The 27,274-nt window shown below is 45.4% G+C and overlaps 1 protein-coding gene across 1 annotated transcript; it reads left to right on the forward strand.

Annotated features, from left to right (window-relative positions):
* The first annotated feature begins 279 nt into the window (after nucleotides 1-279).
* On the forward strand, nucleotides 280-19,953 carry LOC135377285 (phosphoacetylglucosamine mutase-like). The gene is made up of 16 exons (XM_064609604.1): nucleotides 280-441; nucleotides 2,898-2,968; nucleotides 3,057-3,186; nucleotides 4,335-4,504; nucleotides 7,222-7,346; nucleotides 7,584-7,736; nucleotides 8,905-8,947; nucleotides 9,955-10,079; nucleotides 10,142-10,255; nucleotides 12,585-12,686; nucleotides 14,804-14,859; nucleotides 14,913-14,976; nucleotides 15,463-15,585; nucleotides 15,769-15,890; nucleotides 18,869-18,920; nucleotides 19,434-19,953. The coding sequence occupies exons 1-16, from the start codon at nucleotides 341-343 to the stop codon at nucleotides 19,515-19,517; spliced, it is 1,635 nt and encodes a 544-aa protein (XP_064465674.1). The 5' UTR covers nucleotides 280-340; the 3' UTR covers nucleotides 19,518-19,953.
* The last annotated feature ends 7,321 nt before the right edge of the window (nucleotides 19,954-27,274 follow it).

Below are 27,274 nucleotides of genomic sequence, written 5' to 3' on the forward strand. Positions count from 1 at the left end.
TTGGTCGATGAAAGATGAAAGTCCCCAGAACATCAGTTCTTTCATGCTCATTGGTCAGTTTGAAATTATAAACTTTCCGTATCCCTGTAGCACCTGTAGCCACCTGTAGCCCTGTGGTGGTAGGTGGTAGATTGCGCCACCTAGCCTAGTTGAGCTATTGCATTCTGCTTTTACATCTTTCGCGCGTTAAACAAACAATATAATACAGTTGGGCTCACATTCAGTTGCTAAAAATCCTAAACTAAATATGAAAGCTTATGTACGACAATAATTTCTCTTTCACCCTTCTCTCATCAGCAGACACCACACACACACCACCACCACGCACGTTTGATGAAAGATGGCATTTTTTGCGCAAGCTGTCAAACTTGCAGCAGAGATTTACCCACAATCTTCTCCGCACAAGGCGTTTCATTATGGGACGGCTGGAATCAGAGATAAGTGAGTTATTCAAGACATTTTCCTTCAGTACAGGGATCATCTGAACTGAAAAGGGAAACCAAAATCCGTAGTAATAAGTTGGTCAAACCGGTTGGTTCGCGGACGTGGCAGCGTATGCTGCTACACATTAATGAATTGCAAGGGATATCTTGTGCAAATTTTTAGACAGCTTTCACCTGATCAGGCGTTGGCCATGAGATTTAATGGCTTTCCGACTTCGTCTTGACGAGTTCGCAATACCTCCCTCTAGCCGTTGATGATTTCCTGAGCTATTTCTCCTATCAAGTCTGCTATTTATTTATTTATTGCATACTGCGACTCAATGCGTTGGCCCAAGCACGAGAGGGTTTACATTAAATAACTCATGATACAGCACAATCGAGTAAGTTAATAACACGGTACAATAACAACACCAGTAAGGTTAGTCGAATACCCGAAAAACAGAAGTCTAAAACGCTCCAACAACGGGGATAAAACAAAAAGCTCCCTGCATGAATGATATTGTCAATGGTACAAATATTAATATAAAGTTCTTTGCTGGCGATTGTATTCTGTACAAGGAAGTTAGTTCATCTGATGATCAAATCTGCTTCACCCGGGAAAAGAAAAATGTACTCGAATCCCACTGCAAGATTCACGTCTTGTCCAGGTCAAACAGTTCAAGTATTTAGGTTTCTTGTTTAGTGAAGATCCTAGGTGGAATTATCAAATGAATAACGTGCTAGCTAAAGCAAACACCACGCATGCCGACACTGATGCAAACCTTCTATTTTAGATTAAGGCTCTGTTATCCGGTATCCAGGTGTCGATACAAAAACTAATGACTTGGAGCAAACTCAATAAAAAGTGACTGGTTTGGTTCTCTTAGGAAATTTTCTTTTGATGACTTACCGCCAAAACTACTGCATGCCGTGAGGGTTCCCACATCATCACATATAGTCAGGTTCCTAAGACACTATGGTTAATTTTGAGGAATCAAACACGCATCAATCCGTCATCGTATATCAGCGTGGCGCATAGAGGAAGATTTCGCAACGAACACGTGAAACATATTGTATTACGTGTAAAAAATTCCTTTTTTCCAACTGCGATTACTTATTGTTATTGAAATAATTTGTCACGATAGGCTCTTGAACTGACGCGTTGTCCTCTTTCGTCAGCTTTATTGCGTTGAGTGAGTTGTGCCTATGCAGTTGCAGTGAGATGTGCTTGTTTTGTACTGTGTATTGCCAGAAGTATTCTAAATAGGGCCGCGGCTGTTTATTCTATACGTTGACGACATCCCCGACATGAGCTCACTCGGTGTTTCACTACGGCTGTACGCCGATGACAATGTTCTTTATCGTCTCATTGCACGGAATGCAGATCCAGTGGCCTTGAACACTGCTCTGCAAAGGGTAGTTCATTGGTGCGATCAATGGCAGTTGAGCATAAATATTAACAAAACAGTTGTTATGCAGGTATTATATAAGGAATGCCCCTCTGAGCACTGTGGACTCATTTAAGTACTTAGGAGTGTACTTGCAATCGAACCTGTCTTCAAACACGCATGTGAGCTTTGTTGTAGATAAGGCAATGCAGGGGCTGTTCCAGTTACAAAGGAGCCTTTGGCATATGTACTTCTTCACATGTAAGACTTTAGTGATTCCCAATATTGCGATACGTGAACAAGCAAAAGGAAATTGAAAGAGTTGAAAGGCGACCTGCCAGATTTATCTTGAGAGACTTTCGATCTAGCACGCTTCCATCCTTACTGTGCTCAGACAAGGCAGAACTCAAGTTCTTTCGAGGCTCAAGTTCTTATACCAAGCACTAGACCCAAGCATTACGCCTATCGACAGCCTTATTGTTTGATTCACATCCTACCAGACGCAAACATGACTTGCCTCTTACAGAATTTCAGCCCCGTACGGATACTTTCAAGTATTCCTTTTATACCAACACAATTCATGACTGGAACAGTCTGCCACATGCCGTGTTTTCTGCACAAAATGTGTCTCAGTTTTACTGTAACTGAGAACCGGTTACATATGCCTACCACACCTGTAACAGTCCACATATGTTGGACTAACGGTATTCTGAAATAAATCCATAAATAAATTGTGGAGCTTCAGTTTGATGTTGTTTGATAGCCTCTGAATAATTTGAACAAAGTTGTTGCTGGGAATATTTTATAGCGGGGACAAAGTTGTCAGTGCAAAATTTACGAGCATTACTGGGCTGTTGCCGTAAGTTGTCATTACAAGCTGTGTCAAGATTAGATAATAGGGATACTTATCACCAGCTCGCTCGCTACTTAGCCGTCGTTTCACGAATGTCGTGGCCAGCATATTGGCAGCGATAGACTGGTTTAACTGGTAGCGGGAAGAAACTCAAGAGTAGCACATTGATAGGTTGATGTAGTACAACAATGAATACATTTTTTAGTCTGACGGCACTTTTTGTTGACCTTGTAGGGGAGAAATCCTGGCACCGTGTATGTTCCGCATGGGAATCTTGGCAGCATTGCGGTCAAAATATAAGAAAGGTAAACACATTTGGCTACTCCTTTACTTTGGTGTTCGCGAAAGGCCAAGATGGAGAATTTTGACCCAGCCACCTTTTTATTTCTGTAGCCACCATTGGCACAATGATCACAGCGTCTCACAATCCGGAGGAGGACAATGGCATCAAGCTAATCGACCCCATGGGGGAGATGATGGACACTGACTGGGAAATCTTGGCCACGGAACTGGCTAATGCTGCGTAAGGACCACGGTGTCGATTCAAACTTTTCGTAGCCGTCCGCTAAACAATAAAAAAGAAACTGCTTTGAATAGCAGTTCCTAGAGTCCTGCGTGGGTCGACTTTTCCAGTTTCGACCCGGTCCTGGCCTGGTCCCGGTCCCGGGAGTAAAGGCGTAACTTGCAGCTGCATGATTAAAAGAAGGAAAAACCGAGAGACAAGAGACGCGTAGACAGACATGAAGAACCTCTTCGGGTCCCTTGTCTCTCGGTTTTTCCTTCTTTTATTAAATCCAGCTGCGAGTTACGCCTTTTTAGCGCTAATCAAACAAATTTATAATTACATTTATGAGAAGAGAACATAGCACAGGACCAAAGTCCAGAATGCACGGGGGCGAACACATAATCGTTACACTACAGGTTTTTGTGGAGATAGAGGATGTTGGCGACAGACGCCTTCCAAACCCTATCCCTCTCACCAAGCTTTGCGAACGTGATTGTGAAAGATGTGAGGAGTCGTGAGGAATGCGAAGAAGATTCTAGAGGGTTGAACCAAACGGCATAATGCAGTGGCCTTTCTTCATTTTTTCAAATGTATGCACAGGAATTATGAAAGCACGTGATCATATGAACTAATAGTACTGCACTGTATGGAATTAGCTGCGGGCCTGGCTGGGCTCATGGAAACATGTTTGTCGGCCCAGCCTGTCCTGGATCACGCAGCAAAATAAAATGCTCGGGCCGGGTCGGGGGCCGGTGCAGGGCTCTAGCAGTTCCCACGCATATATTACGGCTAAAATGTTGCTGGGCCTACCTGACTGTTGACATTACTAACTTCGTTAGCACATTCATTATGCAATTTTTTTAAAGGCTACTTTGAATTTATGCCATTACATTTAACCGATTTCAACGCAGTGGTTTGACTTTATGACCCGTCCATCTCATTGTGTCATGATGCTATGGAACCAAAAAGGGACGTTTTTTTTTTTTTTGTCTGCACATAGCATTCTGACACTCGCCCTGTGTACAGCTAATAAAACGCATCTATATTTAGGAGAATATTTTTGTTGTGTGCCTTTTTTTATTGTGCAGAGGTTGTTGGTGCAAATTGTGGTCCCATTGGATCCTGTCCGAATCCTTATTCCACGACCGGTGATCCCCCCCCCACAGGAACGGATCCCTGGATTCAGTGCTGGACCGTATAGTAGCAGCCACGGGTATGGACCTGTCACAGCAGGCAGTGGTGGCTCTGGCATATGACACGCGCACCAGCAGCGCTCATCTGGCTCAGGCTGTCACTGATGGGGCCTCGGCTGTCGGCGCCATTGTCAACAACTTTGGTACGATCCCCTGTGGCCATCCAAAGGTCCCTCTGGTAGATGTTGCTGTAAAGGGGTCGCAAATGCGTTGTGGAGTAGCAGAAAGCAGGCCTGACACTGGTGTGGAGATGACGACGTTTATTATATGTTGGACTCCAATCCAAAGATCCCAAATAAGGGACACTTTCGCTTATAGACGTGTCATTTCTCTATCACGTGACAGCTTTCTCACGCAACCCGAAATTACGTGGCACAACTTTCCACAAATCTGTACATTATCTACTACAACTCAAAGATCCTCATCTCTCAACGCTATTTACAATTATACAATGCTGGAAGAGAGCAAACGCCTTCTGTGAAAGTCCGTTTGACTTCCGTCCGTCCGTTTGTTTATGTCCGTCTCCGGGCATAAACAAAGGCGACAGCCTCTGGCGATTCCCGGAGTTTGGAATCTGCTGTCTTAACTGGGTCGCAGATCCATGGGGACCAGTCGCACAAGGTCAGCTGCTTAGCTTTTGTGACTGAGCTATTCTGATGGGATGGAGCTATTCTGCGGAGATTCCCGGAGTTCGGAATGTGCTGTTGTAAGGTCCACGGGGACCAGTCGCGCAAGGCCAGTGGCTTAGCTTTTGTGACTGACCACACGTGCTGTGGCTAACAAAGAGCTAAAGAGCTACAGTTTTAGACTGCAATGGTGCAAGAACTAACAGAAGGTTTTTTTAATATCTAAAAAGCAATTTAGACTTTCTAAGTTTTATATTTTCTTCCAGCAGTACGAAGACTTCCTGCTGCAACAGGATATTAAACGCATTTAAGAGCTCGTGCGGCTCTATTAAATTAAAGAGAACAAATTAAACGTAACATAGTGGTGGCCATCTTTAAAGTAGAATCTTTTGTTTTGCGAGAAACATGTTTATGTTTTGGTTCACAAATACAGTGAACCCTCGTTAATATGACCCCCGTTAATCTGACATACTCGCTTTATGAAAGTTTTTCTCGGGAACCCTTCCGCCGGCGTGTAAATCCGCCGCGTTAATATGAGACTCCGTTTATCGGACAATGACCAAGATTTTTGTCACAAGTAGGGTCAAACACAGGCATTATCTTACCGCTATTATGACCACGTCACACGACCCTCAGAGTAGCCCCCGGGAGAGGCTATCTCGTACCTCGCTGAGAGGGTGATTTTTCGATTTTTCGATTCGATTTTGCAACACGCGGGACACGGTGCCTCCGCTTGAATGCGCTCCGCGTATAGGGCTGGCAAAAAATTCACAGTGCGCCTACCGATCAAGTCCGAATTTTGATTTTGCTTCTGTGCATAGTCTAAGGAACTAGCTACAACATATAAAATTTTCGAGGTAAGTTTTTGGTGGGGTTTTTTAGATAAAGGCTTCCAAAGTTCGTCATTTTTCGGTGGTATGGTGCTACTAAAAGAGGTATCGCTTACGTTCCTTACAGAGTAGAGCAACAAATTATACATCATTCGATAGCCCTATGAATGACAAATTAAACGGCATAAAGCTCAGTCTTATCCGTTTTGTACATCGTCCGCAAAGCTGTAGTGAATATGGTGTTTTTCGGCACTTTGAGTCAACTTTGATATTTTTTTGCAGACAGATAAGAACCGGTACAGCACTGCCAACGAAGGATCCTATTGTGCCCTAAGTGGTCTAAAGCCAGATCAAGAAATTACTATAATGCGAGAAGAAATGACCTTGTAGCGAACGCTCAAACCTGCTCGCGACGACGTCGCCTAATGAGAGGCAGTTTTTCCCTCCTCTCCTATTTCCCGAACCGCGCAGCGCAGAGAATTCGGAAAGCGTTTATTTCTCCTAACTCACCGATGGCTTCAACATATATTTTTTTCCCGTTCATTCGAGACATCAAGTGTACCGGATTGTTCGATTTGAGATGGAACTAGCCATGCGTTAAAGTAGGGTGTCGTGGTTTGGGATGTTCCCTCAAATCACTGACCTCGGGATTATACTCGTGTCGCTTTTCGAACCACCGAAGTGCTTAAAAAAGGCGGGGACCAGGTCACACCGTGCTGCTGCTTTCACGTAAGGATGGTCGGAATAAAGCGGAACAGGTCTGATTTGGCAGTCGGAATGAAGAGCGGCGTTACTCGAAGGAGACAAGCGAATCCCTACAGGTTGCCTCGTTATCTTTTAGCGGATAAAGGTCGATAACGTGTCCGCAGTTGATGGTGCTATAGAAAAATTAATGACTGAAAATGACTGACTGAGTCATTGTGAACAGATTTTTCAGAAAATAAATCATTAATGACTGAAAATTGTTTGACGGAGTCATTGTTAACAGATTTTTCAGAAAATAAATCATAATTACGTCGGCTTTCGTTGCGCGTAGCGGTGCGTCCGGTCCGCGAAGGGTGCGTTTCTCGTTACTATGACAGTTCCCTTTAGGACCAAAATCTGTGGGAACGGCAGTGGTCATATTAATGAGGGTTCACTGTATGTACAGTGAACCCTCGTTATTATGACCATGGTCATTCCCGAAAATTTTGGTCATAATGCGGAATTGTCATATTAACGGAGGGGATTTGCAGGGGTTACACTGCATTGTTCCCCAGGAGTATCGTCATAAAGCGTGTATGTCAGATTAAAGGGGGTCATATTAACGAGGGTTCACTGTATATGTATAGGGATGCAAATGATGCTCAGAACGTGTGCTTTGAAAGAGGTTGATGTGAACAAGTACTTCCTGTTGTGTTGAAGGCTGCTTGACGACGCCGCAGCTTCACTACATTGTTTGTTGTACAAACGACCCGGACTATGGAGAGCCAACAGAGGCAGGATACTTCGCAAAGATCACCAGTGCCTTCACACACATTCGGGCTAACGTAAGTTACCCACAGCAGTACAGGCTAAACTACTGCAACAACACTTCTACCGGCAGCTGCAGTGTCGGTTAATTTAAGTTAGGTTCATGCAGCTTGGCTCATGGCTATGGAATGAGTTGCACTCGTGATTGACACGGTGGTGCCGCCGCCATGAGACTGTGCCGCCGAAGTGTCGTTGCCGTAGTTTTATTCCGGATAATTTGTGTTCTTGAAAGCAAATCTTGTCGTCGATGTAAGGGTTCAGCCGTGAGAAACTACGTGCCATTCCTACGCCTCGATGGAGCCAATGGAGTCGGAGCGATCAAGATGAAGACCCTTTTACCGCATCTCGGAGGACTGCTCAAGGTTGAAACTTTCAACGACGGCACACAGGGGAGGCTAAATCATATGGCAAGTTTTGAACCGTTCTGACAGGGTCCTTGAAGCTATAGACAAATCTTGCAGGCGGCAGGAATACGACGTCAATGCGGATTTACTAAAGAGGACGAGTGAAGAATGACCCAAAATGGCGCGCAGCCGACAGGAAAGAGATTCAAGAACGCGGTGCTCCTTATTCTGACTCTCATGCTTCAGACACTATATCTGTCCTCCAGTCATTGGGTTCCCGATAAAGGAGAACTGTTTCTTTGTTAAGGCTGTTTTTGTGGTGCTCACACAACGTTCCGCTAGTTTTTTATCTCCAAAGTTCCAACGACATGCCGTAAATGTAGGTCTTTTGCCCCGCAAATTATCTCAGTGTTTTTGAAACCGAGGTTGCACCCGCATGCTTCCATGTTGTGGGCTAGTTGGGAGCTTTTTTACGCCATTATTTTTTACCTCGCATTTACGCTCTCAGACCCTTTCGTTTACACACCTACTTGTTTCACCAATACTATAGGCTTTTCCGCAAGATAAGGGAATTGAGTAAACTACACTCTGCCCACATTTCCCGAACTTGTCCCCTGCACCTAACACCACGTGCAGCGAGTGAATGGCTGTTCTCGGTAATAATTCTCGGTAATAAACCCAGTTTGCAGGTGACCGAAGGAAACGCTTTTTTGTGTCTGTGGGTGATGCAATGCCACATGCCCTTTCTTCTCTTCCCTTCGCACTAAGAATTCTCCTAATGGATCCCTCTCATCAAGTAACCAGGGAACCCTGGATGCTTTTTCCTAGCTTGCATGGATCAAAGTGGTAGCGACCCCCCAGCTCAACCGTCCTAGAGTGGCTCTTAGTAAATGGTTGAAAGTTGCGGTCTCCGTGTGTGTGTGTAGTTTGGTGTGTCGTCCGAGTCAGTGTTGTATTCCTGTCGTCTGCAGGGTGTGTCCTGGAAGCTGGGTGGCTGGGTTGAGCAATAAAGCGAGAGGGAATCTAGAGAATTTTTGAGCTCAGTAGTGCAGAGGAGCTCTTTTTTTTTCTTTTTGCATTGCCAAGTCAGCTATGCAAATTTTTCTTCTATATAAGGATGCATGGTATTCGTGATGCAGTAAGGAAAAACATTAAATGAATAGGCTTTCATTGCAACAAGCTTTCGACTGCTCTCACCTCACAACTGAATAAATATGGTACATGTTTGCAGTGTGGCGCCGATTTTGTCAAACTCCACCAGAAGGCACCAGAAGGTCTGATTTTTTTCCACGTTTTCTCACCAGTGTGAATTCCGCTGATTGATCTGGAACGAACACCTGAGTTCACTCTATTACTGACCATAGAGATGATATGACCTCACTCCAGTTGCTGATCCCTTCCGATGCAAGTTGACTGTAGGGCGAACAGGAGTGGGCCAAAATTTTATACTAGCAACTAATAGTTACTAGTTTGCTACTACAGTTACTAGTTACTAACTTGCAACTGTACCTAAGTTGCTCAGGTATTGCAATATTTTCCACGCTTTAGTTCTCTAGTGTCATTTTCGTGAGGATTCAAATGCGTTTTTCCCAATCAGGAATTCTCGTAAGCAGCCAGAATGGCCTTAGACTGGCAAATAGGAAATCCTCAGTATAAGCTGTGCTAGGGTAGTACGCGTGCTGAAACAAATTTTTGAGACTTCCATTTATTTGGCTTTTCTTTCTCTTAACTGTAAAGTTGCTTTAATTGGAACTGTAGCTGTATAAAAAAGTAGCGATTTTTTGCAGGTTGACTGCAATTATAACTTAGTTACTTTTATTTCCGTAACGTGCCCGTGACTGATGCGGCTTACTTAGACATCATACAGTTGGAGCAACCAGTGCCATCCTTAATGAGTTTTCAAAATTCATTTTCTTCGTTAATAAAAGTGTGTCAGTGGCTCTAGGCAGGCTTGTAGAAGATACTAAAAAAAAAATAAGTTATTTAAGTTACTGAGTACCAAGCAAAAGCGAGCAAGTTCTAAATGCTTAACCTTGGAAAGTAGTTGAGTAGAATACTAAATGCTAGAGTTGCATGAGTAGCGAAATTTCCGAATGGAATATGAATATCTCGCAGTAGCTGCAGGATTCCTCGGCAGAGCAAGAAGAGGTGTTGATTTGGAGCGACGAGCGAAGCACGCAAATTCAACGCGAATCGATCAGCGGAGCGCTCCAGATTGACCAGCGCAATTGGGCATAATAGCGGGGAATATGGGTCTTAACAATTCCCTTGCTTCTTGCAGGCATTCCGCTCGACGCTGGAGTCCGTTGCGTTTCGTTTGACGGCGATGCAGATCGCATCGTCTACTTTTACCACGACGAAAACCTGGTCTTTAACCTGCTGGATGGTGACAAAATAGCAATACTGGTACGGATGGCAGAGTTCTTCTGGCTGCGATGCTGCGACTAGATTCTGACTGTTTTAATTAGGTTGCAAGTTACCTGAAGGAGCTTGTAGATGCTGCACAAATAAGTTTGGACATGGCCATTGTTCAGACGGCGTATGCAAATGGCAGTTCGACAAACTATATCACCAATGTTTTGGTAAGAAGCACTCGCAGCTTTAAAATGTCTTTCTGTGTGTACGGGACTCAACGGGACAAACAAAAAGATAAAGTAGCATGTTTGTAACAAAAGCAAAACGAATGAAAAATGCTGATTGGGAGTTAAGCACTGGAAAACCCTTCTTATTTGCGTGCCCCTAATTTTTGCGAATTGAAAAAATTGGCCAAGTTTCATGGCACGCAAAAGTTTCACTACCACACTTCCAAAACAGCGATACAATTGCAATCTTTGCAAAAATCTAGCAAAATCTAGATGCTAAAGTTTGTGGCTTGGTTCCAGCACTTCGTGACACGCCTTAAACTGCCCTTACTATAATTAATGCTTGCGCTATAAAGTAGTTCAAATGGTTACTAGCAACGAAGTGTGAAAATTCACACAATTCACAATTGTTGGTTGCTAGTAACCATTTGAAGTACTCTATAGCAGAAGCATTAATTACAGTCAAACTCCTTTATAACGAACTTCAAGAGACCGCAAAAAATCTTCGTTGTAAAGGTAACTTCGTTAAAACGGATGTTTCAAAAGAAAAATGCCTTAAAATGCTAGCAATCTCGTTTATTGGTAGAATTTCGTTGCCCTGATCAAAACACACATCAGACATTCAATCTACAATGGACACGGAACCTTGTCTCTGTTTTGACATTTTTACCTCCCTCGCAACAATAAACCGCGAAGTTGTTTGACGAAAACAGTGACCAGAATACGTGGAGGGAACGTACCCGAACAGCTTCTGGGCAACATTGCATTTCACCATTTCGCAAGTCGGCTTCACCTAATGCCTGTGTGCTGTAGGAGAAGCACGCTTTACGAGCGCGCGGCTCGCGAGTGGAAAGCACGCGCTGTGCCTTTCGAATCATCTCGCGAATTTCGGCAGCATAGGCTAAAAACGAAGACACAAAAGCGGTACGACCGGCCTCTTCCACTGACAGTGAGGGAAAATTAACAGTCACTGCCTGTTTTCTTGCCTAAATTTTTGTTCCGGTTTATTTCTTTTGATACGAATTTTTTTTCCGCGACTATCATTGCGTTTGCTGACCAAATGCGAGGGGGGCTCCGCCTCCTGGATGCCGGCCAATAGGAGGACGCGGAGGGCAGGCACTTCCGAAGCCTCTGCTCTCGCCTAAGAGATGGGGCAGCGTTACCGTTATTTCGCGTGTCGGACCTCGTACGCTCCGTCCAACCTGTTCACAAGCAGCAGGACGCACAGCCGAGGTCCACGAATCCCGTTTGCGCCGCACCCACGTAACCAAGTCATCCAGTTGGACAAATCCCAGGACGATGAACGCCTGTTGTCTCACCCGGCCATTTATGACACCCGCGGAACCGTCATATGTGGTGCCGAGCGCGCCGCGTCGGAATGAGAAACGCTGTCGGAAGATCGCAGTTCGACAGTTGCTTGCGAAACTTCGTTGTAAAGGTCGCGAATTTCGTCCAACCCACTTCAAAATCACTTCGTTATTTCGGTACATTCGTTATAAAGGAATTCGTTATAAATGTCTGAGGTATACATTGAATCCTATGGGCGCCTGACCAGACGGCGAAAAACGTTCGTAATAACGGTCTTTTCGTTATAAAGGCGTTCGTTGTAAAGGGTAGTTTAAGGCGTCTCACAAAGTGCTGGAACCAAGCCACAAACTCTGGCATCTAGATTTTGCTAAATTTAGTGGCCGCAAATATGTGCCCATGATCCGCGAAAAATTTGTGCTGTGAAATTAATGGGTTCTGCAGTAATACATTGAAGAATATACTAGTAGAACAACTAGTAGAATATACATAAGGAGTGACTTTTTCGGGTTAAACCCCATTCCGCCCGGTTATTCCTCCCCCCCCCCCCACCTCAGAACTGACCTCCGACCAATTCGGGTTAAACCCGATTTCTCCCCAAATTCCAGTCATTATGAAATCCTCGAGTGACGTTTCCACTGAAGACGAACGAAGGTCGCCACGTGTAACACGCGTAAGAATGGGTCACTTCCATTTCCAGCAGTACTACACCCATCTGTGTCAACACTGTCTATGCCTTCGGGGATTACCACTGGAAGGTCACGATCCCGCAAAAAAACAAACAGAAAAAGAGAGATTAGGAAAGGACTTAATAGACGAGAGGAGAAACAAAAACACCCGATAACACCCGAAGGCACAATTATCGCTCGATTTCTCCCGAAGTACGGATTTAAAAATAACGCCAGATTTTTACCCCCGAATCTGGGAAAGGCATTTAACCCGAGAAAGTCACTTCCTAAATATACATGTTTAGAAATTGTACAAAAAGTACCTTTGCTTCATTGTCTTCCCGTGCTTCTTGTAGAAACTTCGCGCCAAATGTGTTCCTACTGGAGTGAAGCATTTACACCGGGAAGCTCAAAAGTTGGACATTGGGGTTTACTTTGAAGCCAATGGTCATGGGACTGTAAGTATAACAGGACAGCCATTTTGTGCATCACCACCCTGAACCATGAACAGATGAGCAGCATTTTTTTCCTGACCACTCTTGGCATTCTGCGGGTACATTGAAGCCCTCTTTCTAACCACGTTCTGCAGTGACGAAAAAGCAGCGGGTGTCAATGTCTTCCATTATCTCATTGTTTTGTGTCTTTGTATCTTCCTTTTGCCTCCTTGTTGTTTGTCCATATTACTACTGTTTTGTAGCTTTTCTTTTCTAATTCCAAACACCAGAAATTGTCGTGCATTTATCGCTTTACTGGCAGGAAACGCGACGACGACACTTAACACAAACTCCAGCTTTAGAACAGGTTTCGATACGTCAAACACTTGTGTCTTCAGAGAGAATGACGTTTGGCTCACATCAATTGCTGTGGTATATAATTAGGGCCTGACTTTTTAGGGTTAAACCCGTATCCGCCCGATATTTACCCCCCGAACGAAATCTGTAAAATTCGGGTTTAACCCGAATCTACCCGAAAACATCCGGGTCGCGTGGCACACTCATAAGCGTGCATTAAAATAAAGTTTGATAACAGTGCTAAACATTAGTTCCATGGTAAGACAAATTTTTATTAAACAAAAAAAAATCACTCGAATGCACCCGAATTCCTGACGACAGAACATGCCGTGACAGGATTTAACCCGAATACACCCGAATTTTCAAATGAAAAATATCACCCGATATTTACCCCCCGAATTTGGCCAAAAATAAAACCCGAAAAAGTCAGGCCCTATATATAATGGGTCGAAAATGGTGTAGCCTTCTTGTGCCTGGCACAGAGATAGAGTACCGGTGTCTATGAACGAGAAGGTTCTTTTCTTGCGTCGCATCCTTCTTTGACACCCATAGCACTTGAATTTTGAGATTCTCTCTGGCCCACTTGTAGAGATCTTTTGGTGTCAGGATTTGGCCGTCAACAACTCCCTGTAGGCTTGCTTTTAGAGCGGGCCTTTTAATCGTCCCGCCTACTCCCAGTGCTCTGTCGCGTGGTCCATAGCCGCGTGATGTTGCGTGGAAGCTCCAGCTGGTGTTGACGCCCAAAATCTTCCTTGTGGCGGCACCGGTCACAGATACTCTTGTTGCTCTTGTATTGAGCAGCACAGCCATCAGTAAAGTAGTGCAACTTGGATAAGTGTGGATACCTACACAAAAGGGCTACCAAGAATGCTCTTTGGAAAGCGGGGTACCGCAGCATTTGTTATGCTGCATACAGTCCAAGATCACTACATATGATCTGACCGGGAGGCTGGGGTTGTGCTCGTAAGGTGGGTGGCCATATGCAACAATTCGATGACCGGTAGCCTAGGATTCAGAATGTGGTTAGAAAGCGGGGTTCAACATACCAGCAGAATGCCGTAAGTGGTCCAGAAAAAAATAAAAAAACAAAATAAAATTACGTGCATTTCAAAAAGTAGTCTTCCAATTTTTTAGTATTATGCAGTGGAATGTCTTCTTTATTGAGTAGCACATTGCAGCTGTTTTGACATGGATCGCCACATCCTGAAAATGGTGGTAGAAAGTTGGGATAATTGAAAATTTTAGATGTTCCGATTTTCTACGTTTAAATTTTCCGCTAACGTGCGATGTACTACGCACATTGACACGAAACTTTTTGGGGACATTCTTGGGACCCCGCTCAATAAGGTGCAGTGAGTATTTCACTCCTGAGTTGCCACCGAATGCAGTTAAAAACTAACAAATAGAAGCGCCACTTAGGCACGCCATTAGAGGGTGAGGGAGCAACTCGCTTTGCATAACGTGCACAGTAGGTGATATCACACCTTCCCACAACCTAAAAATCACCTGAGGCATCTTGCCACATCACGCGTGGGTGAATAAAGGTGAAAAAGGTGAGGTATACGTTTCTGACTTTACTGTACTTACTTAGGCTTCTAAAAAAATTAAAGATAATGTAGTTTGAGCTGAGTCATCCAGAACTACTGTTCCATGTGGGTCTTCTACCTGCACAAATTTTTTTGAAAAAATTTTTTAATTTTTTTTACAATTTTCACAATTTTTTTCAAATTTTACAAATTTACAAATAGTACAAATTTTTTTCACAACATCCTGCATTACCACAGGTGCTGTTCAGTCCGAAGGCTCAAAAAGTAATCCGAGATGCTGCAGAGAAAGTGAGGTAGGTGCCTGTTAAGATAAAGGAGCCCACATCTGAACAGTTGTTCGTTACAGCTTATACCCTGAGCAGCAGCAAGCAGCCCAGAAGCTACTTTACACCATGAACTTGATTAATCAGGTCAGTTGGGCTTCAAGTTGTTGTCGAGTCTATGAAACACTCGCCAAAATGGGAGACATGCGCAGTTGTGCATAAAGCTCAACTGCAAAGATGGGAAGGATGGGATGTTTGATGGGAAGACAAACACAATTTTATTCTCCAGCAACTGGCTTATGTACAGGGAAAGGGTGAAAAGGGTCGCCCTTGGGTCTCCCGCGTGTCGGGGTTTCATGCATGCTACATGTTGAACCTGGATTAACAGTTTCAGTTGTTACCTATGATCAATAACTTTTCAGCAATCTTAAGCAATCTCTTCCACTCCATCTCTTAATCGGGTCACTCGCTCAAGGCCGCCAACGTGACATTGTGCTTGCTACAATGATTGTGCCTTCAGGATCACACTAGGCTCACTTTTGGGGGCATTTTTTAAAACTTGGGTTACGCAGTGAGAAGACAATGTTGAGCAGAAATATTTTACATTCCCTTCGATGCTATCCTGTTTCACAGACTGTTGGTGATGCCATTGCTGACATGCTGCTCGTGGAGACGGTTCTTCATGCTAAGGGCCTCTGTACGCCTGAGTGGAATGCCCTATACACCGACCTTCCGAATCGTCAACTCAAGATTCGCGTACGTAACTCACCTATGGAAGGCAATAGGAGAAGTGGAGTGTTGCTTGGTTTCAGATACTTGAATACAAGATGTGTCTCGAAAGTAGTTTCCTAGTGAGCTCATGTACTTGTCCTAAGTGGCGTAGGAGCAGAGTACAGGTTCCGTTCCGTGGAGGCGTGACTGTTCTGCTATCCCATACAGGTTGCCAACAGGAACATCATTACCACGACGGATGCAGAGCGACGTTGTACGACACCAGCCAATTTGCAGCCTGCCATTGACCTGTTAGTTCAGAACGTTCCTAACGGACGATCGTTTGTCAGGTTAGGCACTGGTCTATATAAGAGTTGCATAAACAATTTGGGACAGAAAACCTGCGAACCATGGAAGCCTTCGATGCAGTCTTGGGTGGTTACCACTTTTGGTTTAGGTAACTGTGAAGTGGAACTGTTACAAAGTTCCTCAGGTATGGCAGTATTTTTCTCGTGTCAGTTCTCCAGCATCGTTTTTGAGGCAGCGCTGCAAATACCCCACCGTTCTTCCCAACCAGGAATTGCACAGATTTTGTTGTCTCATACACAGCCAGGATGGACGAATCCCCATCGTGCTGTTAGAGCCCATGGGGAGTCCTTTGTTTATAACGTGGTATAACTATGCTAGAACAGTACGTGTGCTAAAACGCAGTATTTGAGAGTTACATTTATTCGGCATATTTTCTTTAAAGGTAACTGGAAAGTAACCAATTATAGTAGCTGGAGCTCTAATACCCCTGTCATGCAGCAAACCAAATTATATACCCAGCGAATGACAATCGCACCGAATGTCATTGATGTCCGAAGATGTGATCACCGAATGATGTTGATGTTAGTAATTAAGACACCAGGGCCAAACATCTAAAGCATTAAGCACTAAGTACCACAAGCAAAGACTACTATAGAAGTGGTCTCTGACAGGAACGAGGGGAGTTCTCCGAAAAACAGTGTCGCGTCAAAAATTGGCAAATTCGTGATAAAATATTGGAATACAACTTTGCATTTGTCTTTCATTTCTTCAAACGGTTTATCGTTTTTTTTTTTAAATACCTCTGTACTGCGAGGGTACGCTGTAGGTGCGAGAGGAAAATACCATGGGCGAATATAATTCTCATGTATTGCCATTTGATTTCACCGTGTGACACGAAACCAATGGCATTCAGTGCGAAACGGTGCCTCATGGGTGGCTCATCACTGATCACCTCGTCCTCTGGGTCTCCCTCCCGATTTTCCAGATCTTCCAACTGCTCTCATTCTTTTTCGTTTCTCATTTCCGTGAAAGGGTGTGAAAACTCGTGTCACTTTAAAATGAACTAAAAAGTAAAGGGTGAAATGTTTAGTGCGAATACGTATCTAACGTGAGACACTAAACATACAAGTTCTGTGCTGTTCCACCTTCGCGGTATGCCCATTGACCTTGGTATATCGCCATTCGTTCAAACAAAATAGCCGCCGCAAACTGTCGTCTGCTACACTTTTTGACGAACGCGCCCTCCCCCGAAAAGCGGTGGACGCGGGAAACGCGAAACACACTCGGCGAAGTCTGCATCGGAGGCGTCTTCGGAAAGTGCGCCCGTGGAGAACTTGTATGGCGGCACTTCCAGTGTGCGGTAGCGCATCTCAGACTATACGAACGCACCCTTAGTTCCTTTTTTTGAGTAGCTTACCCATGACTGCTTCAGTGCATGGAACCAGATACTTTCTGTGCTTGAAACTGGCAGATGACAGAATGGAATGCTTTCTTCAGTAATTACACGTGCCACATTTTTTTTTGTGTCAAATATTAGTGTCTCTTGACAGTTCTTCATGTGCCTCCTCTGTTACAGCCACAGGGGTGACACAAACCCGCCATTGTTGTAACTACCCTCAAGCGGGTGCTTTTGGCAAAACTGCCATCTTGTCCTGGTCGCACGTCATAGAAAACGTCATTTTGAGGTCATGTGACTTTCTTTACGTGTCGTTTTGCCGCTTACCGGCATATTTTCACCGTCATAACACCAAGAGATGACCATATTTTGCCAGCGTAAGCTATGCGGTGCTTCTTCCGCAACACGGTAGCGCATTTCACCTAAGTTTACGTACATCACATCGGCTTTGTAAGTCTTAACGCGCGGTCGTCATCACATCTTTGGAAGCTGTCAACAATACGAGGCTTTATGTGTAAAACTGCGCGTTTTACTGTGGGTTTATCGGATAAAAATAATTACCGTGATCGAAAAACATCCAAAACGTCGTCCAGAAACAACAACCGCATTGTTTACAAACGGTTTGGAGACCGATCACGAGCGCCGCCATCTTTAAGGTCACGTGCGCCTTGACGTTTGCTGTGACGTACGACCAGGACCTGTCCAGGATGCATTGCGTTCGCCCACCACGCTTCCGTCTACGGAGCAATACACTGGATGCCACCCCTGTGGTTACAGCCATGATTATTAAGTAGTGTGATGCTAGCTGCTGCATGGGAAGGTTTGGTACATGTTCTTTGTGAACCTCAGTGTTTTGCAGTGATGGCCACTAACTACTTCTACGGTAGTTTAACTATAACTACTAACTACTTTGTGATTGAGTAGTTTAACAAGTAGTTCAACTACTTTTCAGGGAAGTAGTTAAAACTACTTTTTAACTACTGCAATGTAGTTTAACTACATCTATAACTACTTAACTTTGTCCACCAACACCGATCCCTTGTAGTGTTCTTGGACACCTAAATATGAATCACAAGCAATAATAAACTTTGGCTCAAGCCATTGCTACGATCATCATCTACAAAGCTTGCGGCGGGATTCTTTCTGTGCCTACGCGATAAACTAAGTTACAGAATTATTTCGCAGCAAATCAGGCTTCACTAGACAAGCATTAAAAGTGAAGATTTAGTACACATGCACGACACAATTGCTCTGCACCTCCGTTCTCATCAAACAAGTAGCTCGAGGTAAAAGTCAGAAGCACAATCATGCCGTAAATCTCGCGGCAAAATTGGAAGTAGTTGGTGCCCTCAGTAACCCAACTACTGTAGTTAACTATACTTAAAATAGTAGTTTAACTAGTAGTTGCCACCACATTTTTGCAAGTAGTTGGTACCTTCTTCTTAACTACAATCAGGTAGTTTAACTAGTAGTTTAACAACATGTAGTTAACTACTAGCCATCACTGGTGTTTTGGCTGTTGCCCAAGTTGGTGGTGGGCCCACCCTTGACACACCCTTGCATAGACAGTTTTGTGTCATCTTCCTCGCTTAAATGATGCGCATTGCACTTTTTTTTTTTCAGGCCTTCGGGGACAGAAGACATAGTGCGGGTGTATGCAGAAGCCAACACTCAGGTACATCGCAGTTGGCCATCATCATTAGAGCCCCTAGCTTTCTGCGATTCCACAAAATTTCGGGGAATTGGCCATCTCTCGAGGAACCTACCGTTTCCCTTACAAGTGTCCATTTGGTCCAAGTGTATTTGATATCTTACAGAATTACGTAAGGATTTCAATCGATCTGCGACATTTTCACGGGTTAAACCCAATCGGTCCCGACTGCACTGCCAGACAATAATGCTGTCACTTAGAATGCTGAATGTGGTGCGACGACAAGAAATTTAACAGCAATGCCCGGCGAGGGATTCACGGAGTTGGAGTCTAGTTTTCTTTGCACACCGAAAAAAGTTACAAAAGGCTGGAAAAGCACACAGGATGAGTCTATATGCGATCTTGGGAGCGTGCTGCACTCTTTTTTTTTTTTTTGCTTCTTTTTCTTGCCCACAGAACGCTAGAGGTCCTTAATCATCATTACCCGTTCTTTTATTGAAAGCGCAACTGGTGATTATGTGTCTTTTTGTTTTGCAGGAAGCTGCCAACAAGCTGGCTTATGAGGTCGGCATCAAGGTGTATGAGCTGGCAGGCGGTGTTGGCGAGAGGCCCAAACTGTGAGGGTGCCTTTGCACAGACAGTAGCTGTAAATTTTTGTACTCTTTCCTCAGCATTCAATGCTCTGTATTTGTAGAGACTCCACGGACGCCCCCGATATTTTTTATTGTGGCAAATTGCGCACAATTTGTATGTACATAACGCCGTGTCTGCATCTCGTGGCACTGCTGACAGTGATGACAATTCCTGTTTTGGGGGGAGGTGTTAGTTTATGTACTTTCGTACCCTTAAAGAAGATATGTATTGCATTTGGTCTCATGAATGCGTTATTGATTGTTGCACTGAGTTGATGGAAATACTTAATTGTGAGCCATCACTTGCATCTAGCAGTTATGGCAAGTCGTAATTTAAGTTGAGTATATTTTAGGAATGCAGGTACGCTTCTGTTGTTCCGCAATTTTTATGCGCGCATTGAATAAATGAAGGAGATTCCCTCGGATCCTCTACCTTTTCTTTTTAAACTTGCACTACAATTATGTTCATTTTATTTGGCATTCTAAATCGAAGACCTTCAGTGAGCGTTACACACTTGCACAAATTTTTTAAAGAACCCGGAGATCTTGATCGGGGGTTGTGAAACCGTTTCCAAACTTTTGAAGCCATAACGTTGTAAATGTTGACTTACGTGTAGAGCTAGGACTAGCTGGACAATAAAAATACTAAAATGGGGACAAAAGCGGGATGCTTTCCGGGACAAGGTACCGATCTCTGAGTATATGTCGAAACTGCTTTTCTTAGTCTGAGATTATCTCAACTTGTTTCGCAACACCGAAACCGATGCTGTAAACGTTGTTCCTGTAAATTTTTCCAGGTGGGACTTGATCAGGGTTGTTCTGGCCAGTCCACTTAGAAATGAAGTTTCTAACAGCTAGGTATTTGAGCTTGTGAAAGGGAATTTTGGCACTCGCAAGCGTTTGTGCGTCGTCGTCGTTGAATGCCCGCTGGCGAACCTGGAAACTTATGACGAAAGATGCAAGTCTCTGATAAGGTTAGCCAGCTGTAGGATTTGAACCCACATCTTCTGGATTACCGGTCCATGGCTCTAGCATCTATCGTTAATTTCTTAGGCAATTTGAGGCTTTGCACGTATTTGTCCTTTCTGTGTTGTTCCAGCCTCAGAACATCAGTTCTCGCATGTCCTGGAAACTTAGTGCATTTCGAAAAGCGTCCCAAGGTCTACCTGTTTCCCCAACTCGCTTGCTTCTTGTTCCTTTCTCTTGTGAGGTTGCGAACCCACATGCCCTTGAATCTTGTTTCGATCATACCGTCCCTCGTTGAGGTGGTTCAGGAATTTCATACAATAGCCGTCTTTCATTTCGATGCCTTCGTTTTCCCATCAAGCGAGTTTTAAAGGAGCGCAGAAGTCATTGTCAACACCCTGTTTTCTTTCTGTAAAACTGTTAAGCGGGCCAGTAAAATGCACAATGAGAAGTAATTCACCCCACAGAGTCATAATTATCGCGGAAATGGAATTTAAAATGCGCCGCAAAATACGACCGTGCGCGACAGTAGCGGAGAGTGCCGTTACAAAACCTACCCAAATTACTCGATGACGTCATAATAACCAAGCGTCCAAAAGCAAGTCTGCGCCCCCTACATTAAGATGCCGTCAGAAGCTCTGTAAACTAAGAAAAGAAAATGCTCATTTGCATTTTTGAGATCGTAAATTCAAATTCTCTTCATTCCCGCTTTATACCGTCCAACGAACCTGCCAGGGCCAGCCGTTCGGCGCGGAACAGGCAGATGAGTCTCAAAAAGCGATAAAACCCCAGTGCAGGGGACACAGACAGACAAAACAGACGAGGCACTGTCCAGTGCTTCAGTGTTCAGTGCTTCGTCTGTTTTGTCTGTCTGTGTCCCCTGCACTGGGGTTTTATCGCTTTTAGAGACGAGTCACCCCTAACCGGTGAGTAGATGAGGGTAATGACGTCGAGGACGCTGTCCTCCCTCTTCTTCCCCCCCCCCCCCACTTTTGTCGTCTGCCCACCGTTTTGTCCGGTCTTTATCAGCTATTCTCCCTTCGACTGGTTTTAAAGGAGTACAGAGGGCTAGAGTCACTAAATAAGCTTCGCTTCAGAGTATCGACACTGAGGTTCAAGGGGGAGCAGGAGCGCCATCTTGTTTCCGCACCACACCGGTACCATCACCAGTTGAGGATCAAAGACGGCTAATATAATGCTCTTTGTGGGATAGAGAAGCGTGTGTCCATGTACTGTCAACCAGAGCGTCCCGAGGATGTCAACGTGAGCTCAAGGCCGTCAACTGCTGCTGTAAACGAAAGGAACATTTCACCCGCGCTCGATAGATGGCGTCGTGTGCTAAGTTGCGCAGTGCGCGTGCGCATGGGTAGCGTGGCGCGGAAACAAGATGGCGTATGGTCGCCCTTGGAACTCAGTGTCGATACTCTGAAGCGTAGCTTATTTAGTGGCTCTACAGAGGGCCATCAAAAAAAAAAAAAAGAAAAAATCAGATTAAGACGTCTGATGAAAGTGTGTGCGTCATTTTACCGAATAGCGCGAAAGGTTTTGATGTGTGCAGTTTGTTTCCCGAAAAAAAGCTCACATAAACATGACTTCACGCGTTCACCCTTATCTCGCCACTCCGGGTATAATGAGGAGGAGAAGGTATGATTCCACGTCACCGATGACATTATAAGGAGAACTCGTTCTGGTTCGCCGGTCAGTGGGGGTCAGCGCTCCCCAGTGTCCCTTTGCCGCCATAAACCAGTTTTGCCAGTTCTTCCGGAGAATTGGGGATAGAAGGAGAGGCCGAATCATGGGCCTTCGCAAGAAGTGCTTTTTCAGAACCCCAAACAGCCGAGTAGCAGACAAGATTTATCTGGACCAATCGACGAGCGTGGCCTCTGTAGCGTCAGCACGAGGTCCCCCGGCAGATCACAGGCTGGTACCAGTGTTGCCAGATCTACAGATTTGTATGGAGATCTACAGATTTTTGGCAGCATCTACAGATATACAGATTATTTCTGAAATCTACAGTTTTTTTTTTTTTTGACTCGATGATAAAACAAGTCTGAGCATGCTCAGGATTGTTTCATCATGGATTTGACGCACCAGCTAGGCTGCGTCTACGCTATGTTGTCAGATTTTTGGGCAATCGTTAAAAAAATGTCACGAGAAGCCCGATTCATGTGCGCCACTCGGGTGAAAAAACAACGAATTTTTATTTCATATTTGCTTCATGGTACGCATGTTAAAAAAGGACTGTCGGTATAATCTTTCATATTTTGTATCACTCGTGGCACGGAAGCTGTTCGTACTTAGCAGAGGTGGCCAAATGCCCTCACGACCTTTGCCATCACCTCAATTTTCGTCCCAGATGTTTTTCCTCACCTCACCTCAATTTATTTCCGGAAGATGTTCAACTCACCTCACCTCAGCATTTTCCAGAACACTTTCCTCACCTCAACCTTTATTCTAAAGTATCTTCCTCACCTCATCTCAACCTTCTTTCTAAAGTATATTCACCTCATCTCACTAATTCAACCTACTTGTTCAAATTTTTTGCCTCGTAAAACGTTTTCACTACACAATTGCTCTTTCAATTAGTCGCTCATAGCCACAGTTGCTTCGCGGCGCTAACACGGAATCAAAAAAATACTAGGAGCGGGTAGGTGTAGTATACGTAGTTGGCTTTTTTACTGCTTCGTTGGTTGATTCCTGACAACAAGTACCCACAACTAAGATTCATTAGCTTGCTTGGTTCGTCGATCTTGCAACAAGTATCCACAGTCAGTAAATATTGGACGTACGGTACATGGGTAGAGAAGCTGCACAAACCGAGCGATTCGGAGTTGTTTGTTTTTCATGCTGGTAAAGCAGGAATGGCTTTTATCGAGTATCTCTCAAGCGAGAATGATAATGGGGCTGCGGTAGTCGTTTTCGGGATGGTATATGCAGCTACACTTCGAATTGCTTGTACATTTTGCATTTTTGTCTGTTACGACTGTCATCGATCGACATGTCTGTCATCGATCATATTTAAATAGCGGACGTATTCATTTGTAGCCAGAATTCGGGGACCTTTTCTTCGAGACCCTTGTTTTGGAGCAATCAGGGCGACGTGCATTACTATAGTGACTTACGTGTTGACTTACTAATTAAATTACTTTATATAGACACAGGCCTCTTGTGCCTTTTCACCTAACTTCATTGCCCCATTAAAAGCTCAATGGTTCAATGGCTCATTCTGGTCATTCTTCCAGTCCAGTCTTCGGTGCTTGCGCCCGCTCCCGTGTTTCTTCTTCTTCCACCACTAAGCACAGTGGCCACGAGCCACACAGGGCGATTGGCCAGGGTTCCGTGCAGGGTAATCACTGGGGATTCATAAGTCCCACGGCTTCACCCGCGGGACAAGGAGGATGGTAGAATGATATGAGAGAATAATATCATTCCAGCCATAGTAGAAGGAAGGAAGGAGGCGGAAGGTGCGTGGTGATTCAGAAGCGACCGCAGATGGTAAGAAAGGCGGCGGCACTCGACGCTCTTTCAAACCGCCATTTCTCAGTATGGGAGGCTCCAAACGAAAGGATGACGCCCAGGGAAAAGGGAACGCCTTGTCTCGCCAGCGGCTGGGCAAGGTAACTAAGGCGGGAACGATCGTAGAGGGGGCAGTGCGGGAGAAAGTGCTCCACAGTTTCTTCTTGACCGCAGTGGACGCACGCAGGAGAGCGGCTGACACCCGCACGGTGTAAATAAAAGTTTAGGGGAAAGGCTAGGCAGCGCAGACGAGTCAGCAAGACTTCAACGTGAAGGGAGGTGCAGCGGTCATCCTGCCAAGCATGGGAAAGGCGGGCGTACCGGGCTGGCAGCGAGCGGAGAGCAGTCAGTTCCAGGTGCCTTCTATACCTGGCCTACGTGATAGAGGGCGAGGGCGGAAGAACGTCGATGAGAGGGCCAGAGAGGGAGATTTTAGCCAGGCTGTCCGCCAACACGTTGGGAGAGAGGCCACAGTGACCAGGGATCCATGTCAGTACTACTTCCGTGATGTGGCTAGGACTCAGGGCCTGCAGGAGCTGGAGCCACTCGCAGGAGGGGCTGGCTAGGGCAGTGATGACCGATAGCGAGTCGGACAAGAGCAGGATCCTGGGGTATGCAGTATCATGGCGAGGAGTTCGCTGTCGAACATGGGGCAATGGCAGTCCAGCTGGGGGAAGACGACGCCGGCACCCGCCAGCTGAGCCGAGACAGAGGCATCGGTCGCGACGACAACGTGAGACGGGAACTGGTTGACGTCGCCGAGACGTGGGCTTCCAGCCTGGGAGACGGAGCGTAGGCAATGCCGGGCTGGAAGGCGTCGGCGACCCGCAGGGCGATGGACGAGACCGGACTGGTGGGCACAGGAAGGGCAGTCAGAAGGTATTCAGCGAGGGTATAGAAGGGATTCGACAAAGACGACCTGCAGGGTGTTGGATTTTCGCCATCGCCAGGCGATCCACTGGGTCCGATCCCTGAGAGACTGGTGCTGTCTGGTGGCTAAAGGGCTCTGGCAGAGCGAAAGGAAGGTGTTCACTGTGAGTAGGCGGGTCCGAGTCTTCAGAGGGGGAATACGGGCTTCGGCATAAAGCGCCTGGTTGGCCGTATACTTGGGGAGGCCCATGCAAAGGCGGAGGGCTCTTCTTTCTACGGCGAATAACCTGCTCAGACGATAAGGGAGGTGCGAGAAAGAGACACATCCAAACTCAAGAATTAACCGCACGTAGCACTTGTACAGGAACAGCAGGGCGCTCCTGTTTCGTCCTCGTACCAGTTCGTGTCCCACTTCTTCCTCCTCGGGGACCTACCAATCAAGAAATGCACTGTTTCCTGCTAACGAGAATGTAAACCCTTGTAATAACAGGAAGGCATGGTCCACTCTTCCAGTCCAGTCTTCGCTGCTTCCGCTCGATTTAAGATGTCACAAAGGTTCGTTTTAGGCTCTTAGTAACGATAGGAAAATGTGACGTGTATACTCTAGAGAAGTCAAGAAATGCACACTTTCCTGGTAGTGAGAATGTAGACACGTTTAATAACAGAAAAGCTTAATCGTTCTTCCAATCCAACCTTGGCTGCTTCCGCCCGATTTAAAATGCTTACAAAGTTGACATTCTTTGAGTAATACAATTCTTTATTTTTATATACTACGGCTACAGTTTTCGTTCAAGTAGTCTCGCAGGCTTCGAATCTTTCGCAGACCGTCCTTGGCGCGCTATTGAGACTATTGTCTAAAGTAATTGCTTCCAATTGGACGTTTGAAGCCAGCATATAGATATGTCTTGCTCGTATCTGTGCCGGTACCTGTAGGGATCCGGGTACCCTCTATGCTGGCATCGCGAAGCAGGTGTGATACGGACATGGAGACAAGTACACGCTTAAAAATGAACTTGACCGCATAGCACGCTCCTAGCCAACCATCATCTTGAATGATATCGTTATCTGCCCTGATTTGTTGAAAACGGGAGGCGTACGCCATTTTTGTGACACTTATGCTGGTCATAATTGCCCCCCCCCCCCAAAAAAAAGGCGTACGTCCTCCTTTTTCAGCAAATCAGGTCAGATAACGATATCATTCGAGTTGGCTAGGAGCGTGCTATGCGGTGAAGTTCATTTTTAAGCGTGTATGTCTTGAAAACGTGAGATCCTTTTTTTAGGGGCCCCATCCGAACCAGCACGTAAACATCCGGTTGGAAGTGACCGAGCATTTATGCCGAAAAAATAAAGACGACTACCTGGAAACCGTCGTTGTCGACCGCGGTATTTAAAACATCGGAGGCAACCGGTATGCTTCTCTTGAGTTGAGTCGATATCTGGCCTGCAATCAACTGGGCCAATCGACCTGTTTGCTGCACTCGCTAGCTGCCTCGTGCGACTGGCACCAACGGCACTTTCACTCAAATTGTATTTCAAAGGTGGTGTCTTCTGTTATGAACTCCGGAATTGCCAATATGAAAATCGTCCCATTTACCTACTTGTTTGTTTGTTTGTTTGTTTATGGGGAAAAGAGAGGTTGGCCATGCTCAGCAGGCCTGCTGACCACAGGGCTGGGCGGGTAAAGGACTTTCCGCTCGTTCGTGAACTGCAAGCCAAGGTCGTGGGAGGTAATTCTACCGTCGCAGGTTTTCCCTGGGTTTTGTCGCAGACTTTGCAGTCGGATAGTACCCCGTGAAGTCGGCCCATGACGCATACTGACCCCTCACTCCTTCCTGCTCTCCATCTGTACGCCGCTCATAGCTACAGTTGCTTCGCGGCGCTAACGGGGAATAAAAAAAAATACTTGCCACTAAAACGGAACAGCTTTCCATTTCTCAACCGAATGTGTCTGCAATTGACGATTTTCACTGGTGTACACGTTTCATAGAGGCTTGTATATCATTCTCCGCAGTGATTTCCCCAGAAATTCACTGCGGGGGGTGCCGAGCTTTGAAGCTCGGAAATCGTGGCACGATGGTGACATATCTGCGCAGCTTTCCCGTTTTATTCCGTCTGCTCAGCAGACATAATTCGCTACATGTCGTGCGCTACGGATGTCGACAGCCGAGGTAGTGACCACTTTCCCATCTATATTTCGCACGAAAGGCTGCCTCTGTCACCCACTACTGGACTGATCCCTTTCACGAATTGGGCACTGTTTCGTGCTGACCTCCGAACATCTGTGCACACCGGCATGTCCTCAGAGGCCCTCTCGCAAGGCATTCGTTCCGCCATGCAGGGCGCGGTAGTCACGTCTAAACGAGTCACCGGTCACGTCGGTCATTCTCCCGCAAT

The sequence above is a fragment of the Ornithodoros turicata genome, chromosome 1, assembly GCF_037126465.1.
Source record: "Ornithodoros turicata isolate Travis chromosome 1, ASM3712646v1, whole genome shotgun sequence".
Classification (NCBI taxonomy): domain Eukaryota; kingdom Metazoa; phylum Arthropoda; class Arachnida; order Ixodida; family Argasidae; genus Ornithodoros; species Ornithodoros turicata.

What these genes read in the sequence shown, in the direction of transcription:
- LOC135377285 (XM_064609604.1), top strand. Translation starts at nt 341, where the DNA reads ATGGCATTTTTTGCGCAAGCTGTCAAACTTGCAGCAGAGATTTACCCA. An exon ending in TCACACACATTCGGGCTAAC is followed by an intron (nt 7,347 to 7,583) that starts GTAAGTTACCCA and finishes CGTCGATGTAAG; the next exon opens with GGTTCAGCCGTGAGAAACTA. An exon ending in GATGCTGCAGAGAAAGTGAG is followed by an intron (nt 14,860 to 14,912) that starts GTAGGTGCCTGT and finishes TGTTCGTTACAG; the next exon opens with CTTATACCCTGAGCAGCAGC.